This window comes from Pungitius pungitius, chromosome 12, assembly GCF_949316345.1.
Source record: "Pungitius pungitius chromosome 12, fPunPun2.1, whole genome shotgun sequence".
Taxonomy (NCBI): Eukaryota; Metazoa; Chordata; class Actinopteri; order Perciformes; family Gasterosteidae; genus Pungitius; species Pungitius pungitius.
In genome coordinates, this window is record NC_084911.1 from 19,608,286 (window position 1) to 19,622,511 (window position 14,226).

Genomic DNA, 14,226 nt, shown 5'->3' on the forward strand with positions numbered 1-14,226 from the left:
GCAGCCATCCCTGAGACCTTCGGTCGACACGCCGGTGGCTTAGTTCATTTCCTCTCATCCGCGCGTGTCCGTCAAAGGGCGTGATCTCGTGGGTAGAATAAGACGTGGGCGATGCATCTGTTGCTTGTTTGGTGTAGTCGGTCAAAGGGAAATTCCATGGCTTATTATCTCAAGCATACTTTTAAGCAGTCAGTCTCATTTGGAAACCAAAGATGTTTTGTCTACCCACAGGAGCACTTGTCATACTTTCACTTTGTTGGCCGTATCATGGGGATGGCGGTGTTCCACGGCCACTACATCGACGGAGGCTTTACTCTGCCCTTCTACAAACAGCTGCTGGGTAAACCCATCACGTTGGACGACATGGAGTCGGTTGACCCTGACCTCCACAACAGCCTCGTGTGGATCCTGTACGTACGGCACACATTTTATTCAATAGCAGCATTGACTTGTATGAGGTCAATAGGTCACAGACCTCCTGTCCACTTACAATGAACCTGTTTTTAACACAAGTGATATGTGTACAGTACAGAAGACGTCTCTCCTTTTACTCCTTTTACTCCTATGCACCAACTAATGAGTGCTGTTACCCACATGAAAACCCCCCTCCTGTTGTTGGATAACAGCGCCCCCCTCCCCCCCCCCCCACCCCCCGGGGCCTTTGAATATTCCTTTCATCTGTGCTTCCTGAGCACATGTTGTCAGACCACGTGTCTACTTTCAGTTCTTGAAGGGACAACTTAACCCCCAAATCACAGATACATATGTTTAACGGTTACCTGTGTTGTATTTATCAACCTAAATTGTTTTGGTGAGAGCTGCTGAGATATTGATCGTATCGCCTGCTCTCCAATTGCTTAATTAACACAGACAGTTATTCTATTGCACAGTATTTCAGTGATTTTTATTATTTTGAAAGTGTGTTCCAAACTGACTAAAATCAGATACAAACCATGGCTCTTGGGAGAGGGGGGGCGGATCAGTATTGGCCTGGGAGGGGCGTTATTGCATGTCTCAACCAATGAGGGCACCTAGGGGGCGGGCCTTAAGCTGCTGCCTCTCACAGAGAAGAAGTGGCGGGACAGTAAAATGGAGGAAGGAAGGGATTTCTTAGGCAGAGAGTTTCATTTTAAATCGGTAGACGGTGGAGTTGATGAACTTGAATGTGTCGTTTGTTATGAGTAAGTGGGCCACCCAGACAATACTATTGAGTTTTCAAATGTATTTCTTTGCTGCTGTAGCACAAAATCCTGTAATACTGGAGAAGACTAAGACTCACACCAAAATAAAAAAAGTGGACTGATCACTATGCATTTCAGATTGTTGGGTGAAGCATTAACATCACATGATGGTTTCAACTCGTATTCAACAAAAAGGAGCTCATCTTTTTTTTGTTAGACTAAAGAGCCCTTTGTATTTATTTATTTTTTGCCTTGTTGTCGTCATCACACAATCATTCGAATGTTTATCTCTCCTCAGCGACAATGACATCACAGGTGTGCTGGACCACACCTTCTGTGTGGAACACAACGCCTACGGAGAGATCATCCAGCATGAGCTCAAGCCCAACGGTAAGAGCATCCCCGTCTCCCAGGACACCAAGAAGGAGTACGTGCGGCTCTACGTCAACTGGCGCTTTCTGCGAGGCATCGAGGCCCAATTCCTGGCTCTGCAGAAGGGCTTCAATGAAGTCATCCCCCAACACCTGCTAAAGGCTTTCGATGAGAAGGAGCTCGAGGTAATTTCATTCACCATTTACACACACACACACACACACACACTCGTCTAGATCGCGATCAGAGCCCATGGAGTCTGACTGCTTGTGATGGTTTGTGTGCGGCTTCTGTCCTGGACCTGCAGCTGATTGTATGTGGCCTCGGTAAAATCGACATCCACGACTGGAAGTCCAACACGCGCCTCAAGCACTGCACCGCAGAGAGCAACATCGTCAAATGGTTCTGGAAAGCCGTGGAGTCCTTCGACGAGGAGCGCAGAGCCCGCCTGCTGCAGTTCGTCACCGGCTCCTCCAGAGTTCCCCTGCAGGGCTTCAAGGCGCTCCAAGGTAGGAGGACAACTGTCCACGCCACGTCCAAGTGCTCCTCGATGGTGACTTCAGTCAAAAGGTACAAAACAAATGTTTCAGTGTCAGATCGAGAGCGTGCACCGATTGAGCTGCACTTTGGGATTGTTTTGCTTCCCCGTGTCCCAAGATGAACCCCAGAGTCACTGGGTCCGTCCTGGCAGACGGTGCCGCCCAGAGACAGAACACACGGGCACGAGTAGCACAGCGTGATCCACAGGCACGCAGCGCCCTCAGACACCTTATGTAACACTGCCTTCCTTTTATGGTCAAAACATCTGGAAGCTGGACACATGGCTGCAGTCAAGGGAAAAGATCCACTCAGCTGGTCCTGCTGGTATCTAAATACTGTACAGTTCTATGTGTCATAAATCTGTTATGTGTGTGAGAAGAATTTCTTTAGAAAACTTGGTTAAGGACTACAGGTGCTTTCTGTAAGTTATTTGCACACATTTAGTCTCTTATTGTGTGGAAGTGAACAAAGGTCATAATAATTCTGATGTGGTTCCCAGAGACCGAGCACACGGGCACCAGCAGCACACACACACACACACACACACACACACTTTATCCACTACTCGAAATGTAATGTTTACATTTAAGATGCCACTGAAAGATTTACTTTGAAAGCCAAATGTCTTCAGGCTCATTTCAACAAGGAGCCTTGAGAAGTTCCCGGGGTGTGGTCCACTTTCACTAAACTAATGGCCTTCATTTGTGCAGGTGCTGCTGGCCCCCGCCTCTTTACCATCCACCAGATCGATGCCAGCCCCAACAACCTGCCCAAAGCCCACACCTGGTGGGGAAACATTTTCAGACTATTCACAATAGTTGGTACCCTAGAAACTGCTTGTCTGTCCAGCTCACTTCAGGCAAAAGATTATTATATCCATTTTGTGACCCTGCAGGTTATGTATTACCTGAATACAAAATAAACCGGCATCACTGATTTTATATATATATTTATATATGTCTTGATTAAAGATTAAAGAATTGAGGAAATAAAAAAAAAGAATAAGATTTGAATATATGAAAAGACCCCAAATGAACTTTGCTTTAAGCAAACCGCTTAAACAGGAAGGATTCTGTCCTAATCTCAGTGACCCGTACTGTGTTATCACATCATTATGTTCCCTCCCGAGATGTGCAGCAGCGTACTGATTCCAACCGTCCCGGAACAGGATTCTAAAATCTGTCCCTCTCTTTGCTTCCCTCCCCCAGTTTTAACCGGGTGGACATTCCTCCCTACGAGCACTACGACAAGCTGTACGACAAGTTGCTCACCGCCATCGAGGAGACGTGCGGCTTCGCTGTGGAGTGAGCCCCCCCCCCCCCCCCCCCCCCCACCCTTAAAAGATCTCTCCCCTCTGACGGGGGCTCTTCCACGGTCGCTCACACTTCCTGGGGACATGTAGGCCGAGCTACGGGGGGGGGGGGGCGGACCAGACAATGTCATCTGACTCTGTTTCCCTTTTAGAGCCTCCAGCCCTCCTTCACATGTTTTTTATTACTGAAAAGGATCTTCAGCTGCTAATAACTATTTACTAACCCGTGGAAGCTGCAAAGTCGCTGGCTCTTCCCTTTTTTTATATCCAATGTTCATTCGAAACATTTAAAAAAATGATTACGAGAAACAGACTGTACTCCCTGTAGCAACGCTCCGTCTCCCCAAGACGAACACGAGGACAGTCCACTCTGACCCGAGGACACCGAGGAACGTGCCCGCTGCCTCAGGGTGCTCGCGTTGGGGGGGCCGAGGCTGGAGAACGGGGGATGGGTGCGAATGACCGGGGGCTGAATAGGTCGGAGCCCCTCCCCACGACGGCCAACAAGTAGCGCTTCATTCCCACGGGCCCCTTTCACACGTTTGACAATGAATAGCTTGAAATGTGTTATTTTTATATAACATGGGGGGGGGGAATTGAAAATGAAACAATACAATTCTATATGATATATATAATTTATTGCAGTGATATTCCCCTATCCAGTGTTTCAGAAAAAACAAGATCTTTTAAATGTTAAAGTGCTGCCAGTTAAATTATAGAAGACAATTTGTGAAAGCAAAGTATGCGTGACTGATTTTAAATGTGAATGCTGTGTTTTATTTCTTGACCCAACCACCCACACACTGCAGAGACGTGTGTCTTAAAGGGCAAAAAGAGTCCTTCGAGTGCTATATCATTTCAGAATCTAAATTCTACTGATTTCATTCTGGAGCTACACCGATGTTTCCCCTGCTATTACAGCCTTTTTGTAACACTGTCATTTGTAGCTGGGCTATATTAATGTCACTAGCATGACACCCCCCACCCTTTTCTAATGGTATTCTGTTTCAGAAGTCCAAAGGTCCATCGTCATCCATTTCTTGCTGCCTCTACTTTATTGTGGAATAAAAGGAAAACCTCTACTACCTTCTAGCCATGTGGTGCTAAACAGCATTAATGTTTGTCTGGTATTGGCGACGCATTGACCTACTACTGCTTGAAGTGCACACTACACAACTCACTCACTCCTGATTGGGGCCACAAACCAGGTTCTCAGGAGAAGGCCCAATGACCGACGAAGAACCGATTCTGACCATTTGTCTTTCCTGAATGTTAAAAAGTGTGGTCGTTTTAAATAGTTTCGCCCGCAGCTGACCACAAGCATTCGGTAACTGTTGGTTTAGGTTGGAAGCCAGAGGGGGATTGTTTTCTACGATAAAAGTTCTTGAATGTTTTCAAAAGGAAAAATGTTGCCTCCAGCAATCTCTATGAATCGCTATGACCGTGGACTGTTTTTAACATTTATCATTTTTTTCTATGTTGACAAGTGCATGCGAAGGAAAGTGCTTTGTACAGTAATACGATGTGGATCAGACAACCTGTAATTAATCTTTAACTTAAGTGGAAAAGAAGAAATGCACACAAGCAGTACGATGTTGAGCAGATATTCATTCACCTTTAAGTCTGGTGCACACGCTGATGGCTCTACTGTCCGTTCCTACACGCCTCTCATACAACAACCAGTTACTAGATAAGTGAAAGTAGAGACGCTGCTCTTTTTTTTATAGCATGATCCACTAGCAGGACTATACCTTTCATAGCTTACTGATGCAATTTGATGTATCTTAACACTTTATCATTTTTTAAGAGTTTATTTTTGTGTGTAATAAGTTCTGAATAAACTTGCCTTGTCTAACAATGTAAGGCCTTGTACAGATATACGTCCTGTGCTTTTTGTTTCAAATTTCATAAAAAGCTGTTCATCTGAATTATTGCTAGACAAGTCCCTTTGATCCATTGTAAATACACTGTCCTGGTGCCTGTTGGTACTGTATTGACTGAAAGTAAATATCAATGGGGAGGGTAATGCAAATACTCTTTATTTACATCTGAATGTGCCACGTCTCTGACCACCTACTGTGTGCTCATTGATACCGCTCTGTGGCCGATGGCTCAGAGGAAGGCAGGGAAAGGGTTACAATGACAAAAGACTGCGCTGAGGAAAAACTGGTCTTCAAGTACACTTTCGGTTTGTAGCTTTGCATCATACACAAAAAAATGACATCATTGGAAGAACTCAATTTGTGTGCAGGATTTCCAGCCAATACATATGTGTAGACATAACTCAATCTAAGAATATCCGTGCAATAGGATTAAATTAGTCTCATAAATAACTCATTTTGATCAAATACTTCATTAAACAGTTCCCCCCCCCCCTATTAAGACACATGAAACATAACGTAGTTCAGGCGTATTTACTGCAAATGCTCACAGAAGCCAGAACCGAGCAGCCAATACAACAAATACATTGTGCAGTGCATTGTGTGTTTCAATTACTGACAATGTAAATGAAGATCAACCAAGAATCCCGATCCAAACCGCATTCCTTCCGCATGCATAACCCTATCAAGAAGAACAGGATAATTAGCACACATCTCACTAAACAAATGGCAGTGAAAACATTGATTGTGTCAGCATTGATTCCATTACTTACGTTACTTATCATTAGAAGCCTTGGTGATGCTGAACTATAAAAGAAGATAAATCTATTAGAGAAGTGAAATGCTGGAATACTCCAAATGTTGGCTGTAACTACTCTCTGGTCTGTAACGCTAGTTAACCCTAGCTAGTGTTAGCTAAGGCTAGTTGATGTTAGCCAGCGTTAGCTAAGGCTAGTTAATGTTAGCCAGCGTTAGCTAAAGCTACGCACTGTGGCCATGCTCCAAAGCCTTGTTACCTGACAGGGGTCCATGTCGGCAGGGATTGACTCCCCTCGTGGCTTTGAAGAGGACGGACTCATAATGCTAATCACGCTCAGCTAACTAACGTTAGCTTAAATGCTGCCAAATATTCAGTCAAATGGAGCAGAATTTCCCTGCTTTCACTTATTAAGAAAGTTTCACAACTTGTGTGGTAGCGTTATTTAACAGAGAGTTACACTATACACTACACCAAAAAGCCATAGTTACTTACCAAATAACGGATTTTCACCCGAGCCAGAGATAAGGATGTTGCAGCCAGTTTCAGTCAGAAAAAAAGACGCTAAAAGCGCAAAATGTGGCACATGCGCAATCGGTAGTCCTCAATTAATGCATTTATTTAAGTTGACACATATACGTTTTAACATGTATAAAACTCATTAGTGAAACTTTTAAACTATTTTTGTTGCTGCTACTGATTATATATATATATGTCTACCCTTAATATATATATAAAAACATGAAGAAAACACCATTTAAACTTGTCACATCTAAGAAGGGCTTGAATCATGAGTGTATAGATTCTTAGGAATCTTCTCTGGCCAGACAATTTCTCTAGACTGGAAGGAAAAGGAGAGACAGGTTAATAATTATTGAGGATTCCATTATCACTCCTATTAGGAATACGCGTCAAATATGTTGCTACGTGTAGTTACATACGAAATACAACATGTTTATGTATTTTTATCTTGCATAATATAGGCCACGTTACAAATTATACGCATATTCCTAAATAAATATTGTGTATTGCCGTAAAAAAAGTGTCGTATTTTGGTCGTCCATTGAGTTGAGGCAGTAAGCTTGACTTATGTGAAGAAAACGGTTTTCCGATCTTTTTCTTTTGCACAAAGATGTCAGAATACCCATTTTACACCGGAACCCACTTTAATCTAATCCTATATTTCTTTTTGCCTGTAAACACATTCCAACCGAAGTTAATTGAACATCACACGGGCCAGATATGGGGGAAACGGAAATAAGAAGAAAAAATAAAAAGGCCTTTTATTTCGTGTTGGGGTTGGTCCTGGTTACGTCACTTGCCGTAATAGATCGCCGCGTTGTTCGAGCCGGATTACCAGTTTCTGTCTCGTACATATCCTTCCACTTGATTTCGCCAACAGTCGCTAAAAAATGAACCAAAGGGGAAAATGATATAATGATATGGCATGATAGAACATGAAATTCAAGAGAACGTGAAAAACATGTCCATACATCGTTTATGTAACATAGTGATTTATTCTGGATAGGCTTTACGGTTACATACATGCTGGCGTGATTAAATAACTCACTTGTGTTTTCCTCTCTGCTTTAATTTTAATTCATACTATACTATATGTTGGGGATCCATAGTTAGTATTCACAGCAAGAGTTATAGTTTGAAAGATTGAAAGTACAGTTCCGCAGGTCTGAAATGGGTCTATGTTTCCTCTGGGTAGAAACGGTATGGCGCATGAATACACAGGAAGTGGGACTTCCTCTTGCCATATATACCGGGCCTAATTTCTACCTTACCGGCATTACAGCAGCACTGCCGGTCGAGCAAATTTCGTCGGCGTTCAATCCACAGAGAATAGTATATATCTTTTTTATTTATCTAACTTGTTCATAAAATGCCTGGCTATTCCGACAGAGACCGCGGCAGGGATAGAGATAGAGGGTGAGTACCACTTATGTTTTAGAAACGTTTCTTCCTCGTGATTTTTTTTTTTAGAAATGGCTGACAAGAAAAATTAAACCGACGGGCGAAAGTCTTTTATTACAGAAAAGATATGTCTGGATGTTGTCTCGTTTTAGATTCATCAGACATCCGACAAATCTAAAAATCAGTTTGTGTTCGTTAGCGAAAGCACGTCAGGGCAGTTTGTCAAACGGGCCCGTTGTCTCTGGCTCATGGCCTAGTTTGGCCTCGTGCCCCCGCGCAGTGGCTGGTCGTTAGCTTCAGGCTAGCGTTAGCATAACCGCAACTCGGGCCTTCCGCAAGCAACGCACTTCCTCAATGCAGACTATTATATACAGCCCACGTTTTAACGAGAACGTGCTTACTGTATTCCGTAGTTTCCTTAAATAAGCCGCATGTAGTCGCCACAACCGGCTAGTCGGCATTTCGCCATGTGCTAGGCGGTATCAATGCGGATACAAAATGCCGGCTTTTTTCCATTGTTCCTCTGCTGGTTGGAAAGTATATGGCAGCCAACGTAGTACATTTTAAGAAAGAATGACGCAGTTAGGACTGACTTATTTTTGTCATTTTTTTCCGTGTTTTCTATAACCCGACTCGATGGTTAATTTATTTGCAGCTATGGTGGCAGCGGCGGACCCCCCCGCTTTGGAGGGAACCGAGGTGGCGGTGGAGGAGGTGGAGGAGGAGGAAAGTTCGGCAATCCCGGCGAACGGCTGCGTAAGAAAATATGGAACCTCGACGAGCTCCCAAAGTTTGAGAAAAACTTTTACCAACAGCATCCAGATGTTGCCCGCAGGTCTCCGGTACGTAACCGTTATGGTGCATTACATTAAATGAAATGTTATGTAACACGTGCTCACCACGTGTCGGCGTTATGCAATCTCGTATGGTCACTAAATCTCCCTCCCCTTATTCTCATCTCGCAGCAAGACGTTGAAAATTATAGGAGGGCTAAAGTAATCACATTTAAGGGAAGAGACTGTCCAAATCCGATTGCCAAATTCCACGAGGCCGCCTTTCCATGTAAGTAAAGCCTTTTCTATCAATGTAAGATTCCCCCCTTCTAAAAGCACTTTCTTTGTCTGGCCAGTGGCTCGGTGAGTTGTCGAAGAAGGGAATATTACTTCATCACTGTGGGTGAGATGGCAGCGTAACTGTGGCTGACTAATCTCAATCAGTGATGAGACAAACTCGTATTTCAGTTTCTATTTTCCAGCCATCATTGAGTAACTGAGAATAAACCTTATTTGGGATGCTTGCAACACATTGGTATTGCCTCCACCCATTTGATTTTATGCATGTATGGTGCATCTCGATTAATTATTTGTCTTTCCTCCAGCTTATGTGATGGATGTGATCAACAAATTGAACTGGACTGAACCAACACCCATTCAGGCTCAAGGCTGGCCCCTAGCCCTTAGTGGGAAAGATATGGTCGGCATTGCACAGACCGGTTCAGGAAAGACACTTTCCGTAAGTAAATTAGCAGTGACACTGCATTGACTTGAGTTTTTGTTTTTACTATAACTCCAGAGCATAGCTAAACTAGCTCATTCAATTTACGAGTTTTGTGTTTTCCCTGCAGTATTTGTTGCCTGCAATTGTGCACATCAACCACCAGCCTTTCCTGGAACGTGGAGATGGCCCCATCGTAAGTAATAATCAGTTTCATTTCAATTCCCCCTTCTAAAAGCACTTTCTTAGTCTGGCCAGTGGCTTGGTGAGTTGTCGAAGAAGGGGATATTACTTCATCACTGTGGGTGAGATAGCAGTGAAACTGTGGCTGACTAATCTCAATCAGTAATGAGACAAACTTGTTAATACAACATTTGTATGCCTTTCTACATTTGGTGAGAAATGGAGAGTAAAGTTTTCATTGCGGGCAACCCATACAAAAATCAACCCATCAGATCAGCCTACTTGCTGTTTCTGTTACTGGGAACTGACTTGAGAAATTGTATTCCTTGATGTCCACTCAAGAGTTATATTTTTCTCCTGACAGTGCTTAGTGTTGGCGCCAACCCGTGAGCTGGCACAGCAGGTGCAACAGGTGGCTGCAGAGTATGGCAGAGCTTCTCGGCTGAAGTCTACCTGCATCTACGGTGGAGCACCCAAGGGACCACAGATTCGTGACCTGGAAAGGGGTATTGTTATTGTTCCCTTTTGTTAGTACATCTTGAAAACGTCTCTTGGGAGATGAGTTCTCATGATAATATTTGATTGTAGGTGTGGAGATCTGCATTGCCACTCCAGGAAGGCTCATCGACTTCCTTGAGGCCGGAAAAACGAACCTCCGTCGGTGCACTTACCTTGTGCTGGATGAGGCAGACAGAATGCTCGACATGGGCTTTGAGCCTCAGATCCGGAAAATCGTGGATCAAATCAGGGTACATTTTGTAGTTTACTTTTGCCCTTTACATGCATTTGTTAAAAGATTCCCCCCCTTCTAAAAGCACTTTCTTTGTCTGGCCAGTGGCTCGGTGAGTTGTCGAAGAAGGGAATATTACTTCATCACTGTGGGTGAGATGGCAGCGTAACTGTGGCTGACTAATCTCAATCAGTGATGAGACAAACATCACCTGGGAACCCAAAATTTAACCCTGCATTGTAGTTTACTTGCCCTGTAAATGTTAATTTTCAATGTGAAGTTGGATTTTTTTTTTACCTCAATCTTTTTTTGTAGCCTGACCGCCAGACTCTGATGTGGAGTGCCACTTGGCCCAAAGAGGTGCGTCAGCTGGCAGAGGACTTCCTGAAGGAGTACGTCCAGATAAATGTTGGGGCCCTGCAGCTCAGTGCCAACCACAACATTCTGCAGATTGTAGACGTCTGTAATGATGGCGAGAAAGAGAACAAGTAAGATGTGTTTAAACAGAGGTTTAATGGCTTCAGTGGATGTGATGAATCTTGATACAGGCTTTACATAGACTGTGATTAACCTATTTTTTCTGTTTCAGACTCATCCGTCTGCTTGAGGAAATCATGAGTGAGAAGGAGAACAAGACGATCATCTTTGTAGAGACGAAGAGGCGCTGTGATGATCTCACCAGGAGGATGAGAAGGGATGGGTAAGTGTTTCCATTAAAAATGTACTCTTGTACTGCCCTTACAGTTGAGTTCCTGTCTGTTAAATTAACATAAAACCTTTTAATTCTGTTAGGTGGCCTGCTATGGGAATCCATGGAGATAAAAGCCAACAGGAAAGAGACTGGGTTCTCAATGGTAAGCCTGGATCACCAGTAGATCCCTAGTGATTAAATTAAAGTGTTTTATTACTTAAAATTAACTATTTTAAAATTTCCTTTCTTCTAGAGTTCAAATATGGAAAAGCTCCAATACTCATTGCTACAGATGTTGCCTCCAGAGGTCTAGGTCAGTATCCTCCCTGAACATTCTTATGCTGTATTTCAAAAAGAAAGTGCATTTGCTTTCTTTAACTCTTCTGCTTCTTTCTGAGTTTCTCCCCTGACCTGAAGGCGCAGTCCTTATGGCAAGGCCTTGGCATGACAAGCCCAGGTCCCCAGAGGGGGAAGGAGGATTCTTGGAGGTGTCCTGACTGGCGAGGCACGGGTCTCCCAGTTGTGCAGATATACAGAGGTGACCGGGCCCAGTGCAGCATAACGCGCTGGCCTGCCTAAAAAGGGGGGGCGAGTTGATGGCTGGCCACAGTTCCTCCCCCGCACACGCGTCTGTTCTCTGGCAATGGTTTTGACTGCTTCACACACCCAGGCTCTGTAACTGTCCCAGCTCAAAGCCCAGCTACACTGTCTCCTATTGTCTTGCACGTATGTCTTTGCAAGCTATTTGAGCCATTTGGAAGGTGCTTTCTGTTGTGTAGACTCGTTGTAAAGCATGGGTGAAGTTGCAGTTTCTAAACTTCTGTCGGAGGAGCAGTCTGTCAGATCGATCTTACCTTCACCTCTGTAATGACATGGCTACTGGCGCTTTTGGTGACAGTGGGACATGCTAGTTGGACACACGGACAAAATCCAAGCTCACACTCCTCCCTCGCCTGCGTTTCAAAGTCATGTCGAGACCTGCCAACGAGAGACATTGTGGTCAAGTGAACACTGGGTCTGGAGAAATCTTGCCGTGGGGATGTACTTTGTGGGCATCCTACAAATAGTTTCAGATCAACAGTTTTTCTTCCTCCCACAAGAGACACTGAGCTTAATAGCAAGCATCTCGTGAGACTGACAAAGGGACTTTTAGATACTAGTTGAAGCACACTAGGAGGCAGTAGTGTGCAAAGCAGCTGTACTATGTAGCGACATCTGTCGGTCATTTGACAAAATGGGGCGTGTGCTGCAATGGGAATGGACTAGTGAATGCATACTCCAACACATGGTAAGACTTCTGAACCCATCTTTCTGAGGGTGGGTTGGCAGAGGTTGAAGAGGGGCAGGCTTTATTTTATCCCACTGGAGTGTGCATTGGTTCTCTTCCCACCGTAGTCTCCCCAAGGAGTAAATGTTTGCCTCTAGTTTTGACCAATGCTAGTCTTTGTGGATTTTTCCAACCGTTCGTCCTTCATGACCACACTAACATGGCCTTTTTGTTTTTGATCTGGTTGTTGTGGTGGCGCTGGCGCACGTCTATGTGTGCTGTCCTCCTTTTCCTTTATGCCACACCGCAACACAATCTTTCAGATGTTGAAGATGTGAAATTTGTCATCAACTTTGACTACCCGAACAACTCTGAGGACTATATCCACCGCATTGGCCGAACAGCTCGTAGCCAAAAGACAGGCACAGCTTACACCTTCTTCACTCCGAACAACATGAGGCAGGCCAGCGACCTCATCTCTGTGCTCCGCGAGGCCAACCAGGCGATCAACCCTAAGCTCCTCCAAATGGCGGAAGACAGAGGAGGTAAATCTAATTGGTGAGATACAGAAACTGTGCTGTGAATTGCAGCCACTCTTCTTCTGCTGCTGTCCTTTTCTATTCTGAGAAGTTGCTTGCTTTTCCATTATGAACTTCTGTATCTCAAAACTCTTTGCTTCCGCTTTCATTTACAAAAATAAATGCAAACAAATTGCTGGTATTCTTTTTTTTAATGTTTTTTTTCTTCTTTACTCCCCCCCCCTCCTTGCTTTCAGGTCGTTCAAGGGGCGGCAGAGGTGGTGATTATAGAGATGACCGTCGGGATAGGTATTCTGGAAGGCGTGATTTTGGTGGTTTTAGGGACCGGGATAATGGCAGAGGGTTTGAAAACGGACCAAATAAGGCCTTTGGCACAAATTCGCAGAACGGAGGCTATGGGGGCAGCAGCAGCAGCAGTGGAAACGGCTTCAGTGGAGGCAGCTACAATGGTAATGGACAGTCAACCTTTAACGCCCCAGCTGCAGCCTTCGGAGGCCAGAGTTTCCAGGCCCCGCCACAGACTGCTGCGAGTCATCCCCCATTCCCCTTCCCCCCGGCACCGGCTCCGCAGCAGCATCCTCCACCGCTGGTGCCGTACCCCATGCCTCCTCAGTTCTCTCAGTAAACGCACCACACTTGAAAGAAGTAATTTATTGCTTTTTCGTCCGCTTCGTTCTACACCTATTTCTGATTTTTATTTCTTTTTGTATTGTACACAACAGGGTTACAAACAACTTCAGCCTCTCAAGCCTTTTTAAGATCTGCAGTGCAACAGTAGTGTTGCAGTTTTTTTTCCCCCTATTACTATTTAATTTGTTACATTCCCTCAGTAATGTTTAGTTCTGTTTTGTACTAGGTAATTACAAATGTATTGGTTCATGTGTATCATTGAAAGTGATGTTAAGCTCCTAATTGGAAGTGCACTGCATGATCTTTCAAATAAAACATTAAAATAAATTTGCCATTAGTTGTTTTTTTTTCTTTTGTACCCTCTTGAAGATAAATATTACAACTATCAGTTTCTGTCCAGGAGATGTATCTATAAAGCAATGTGTGTCTATCCACACACGTTTCTAGTCATCTGTCTAAATCACAGGTTACTATGTTGATCGGCTGCCAGCAGCTCATGCAATTTTTTTAATAGGAATAAATTTGCTTGTTGTATAATAACTTCCTTATTGTTTCTTAGCATCATAAAGGGATTGGTAACAAGTTTTCCATCATGCTGCACCCTTGCTGGTAACGGTATGAATGGTATTGTCTAATCTCTCAAATGCTTTAACACTGACACTCGATGTGTTTGGCAATAAATGGAAGTGTGCCCCTAGAACGAGTAAACGTCTGTAGGTCACCCAGA

The 14,226-nt window shown here is 44.1% G+C and overlaps 2 protein-coding genes and 1 long non-coding RNA gene across 6 annotated transcripts in view; 2 read left to right on the forward strand and 1 right to left on the reverse strand.

Annotated features, from left to right (window-relative positions):
- The window catches only part of smurf2 (SMAD specific E3 ubiquitin protein ligase 2), a 33,906-nt gene extending 30,483 nt beyond the window's left edge, over nucleotides 1-3,423 (forward strand). For both annotated transcript variants that reach the window (XM_037475381.2, XM_037475380.2), the window contains 5 exons: nucleotides 232-410; nucleotides 1,480-1,738; nucleotides 1,861-2,062; nucleotides 2,804-2,879; nucleotides 3,302-3,423. In XM_037475381.2, coding sequence (XP_037331278.2) covers nucleotides 232-410; nucleotides 1,480-1,738; nucleotides 1,861-2,062; nucleotides 2,804-2,879; nucleotides 3,302-3,401 — 816 coding nt within the window. In that variant the 3' untranslated portion in view covers nucleotides 3,402-3,423. The remainder of the gene's footprint in view (nucleotides 1-231; nucleotides 411-1,479; nucleotides 1,739-1,860; nucleotides 2,063-2,803; nucleotides 2,880-3,301) is intronic.
- Nucleotides 3,424-6,054: 2,631 nt separating this feature from the next.
- On the reverse strand, nucleotides 6,055-8,448 carry LOC119219899 (uncharacterized). Of its 2 annotated transcripts, none has more exons than XR_009957141.1 (3): nucleotides 8,367-8,448; nucleotides 6,538-7,447; nucleotides 6,055-6,092 (listed from the first exon to the last, which is right to left on the reverse strand). It is a non-coding gene; the product is annotated as an uncharacterized LOC119219899 (long non-coding RNA). The 2 variants fall into 2 exon arrangements; XR_009957140.1 differs by lacking the exon at nucleotides 8,367-8,448 and adding an exon at nucleotides 7,613-7,736.
- On the forward strand, nucleotides 7,817-13,836 carry ddx5 (DEAD (Asp-Glu-Ala-Asp) box helicase 5). Of its 2 annotated transcripts, none has more exons than XM_037475383.2 (13): nucleotides 7,817-7,980; nucleotides 8,621-8,807; nucleotides 8,931-9,027; nucleotides 9,344-9,477; nucleotides 9,590-9,655; nucleotides 10,007-10,148; nucleotides 10,231-10,391; nucleotides 10,688-10,860; nucleotides 10,962-11,072; nucleotides 11,165-11,226; nucleotides 11,317-11,376; nucleotides 12,654-12,888; nucleotides 13,106-13,271. In XM_037475383.2, the coding sequence occupies exons 1-13, from the start codon at nucleotides 7,934-7,936 to the stop codon at nucleotides 13,131-13,133; spliced, it is 1,503 nt and encodes a 500-aa protein (XP_037331280.1). In that variant the 5' UTR covers nucleotides 7,817-7,933; the 3' UTR covers nucleotides 13,134-13,271. The 2 variants fall into 2 exon arrangements, with proteins under 2 accessions (XP_037331280.1, XP_037331279.1); XM_037475382.2 differs by having other exon boundaries at nucleotides 7,819-7,980; nucleotides 12,654-12,875; nucleotides 13,106-13,836.
- Nucleotides 13,837-14,226: the final 390 nt, after the last annotated feature.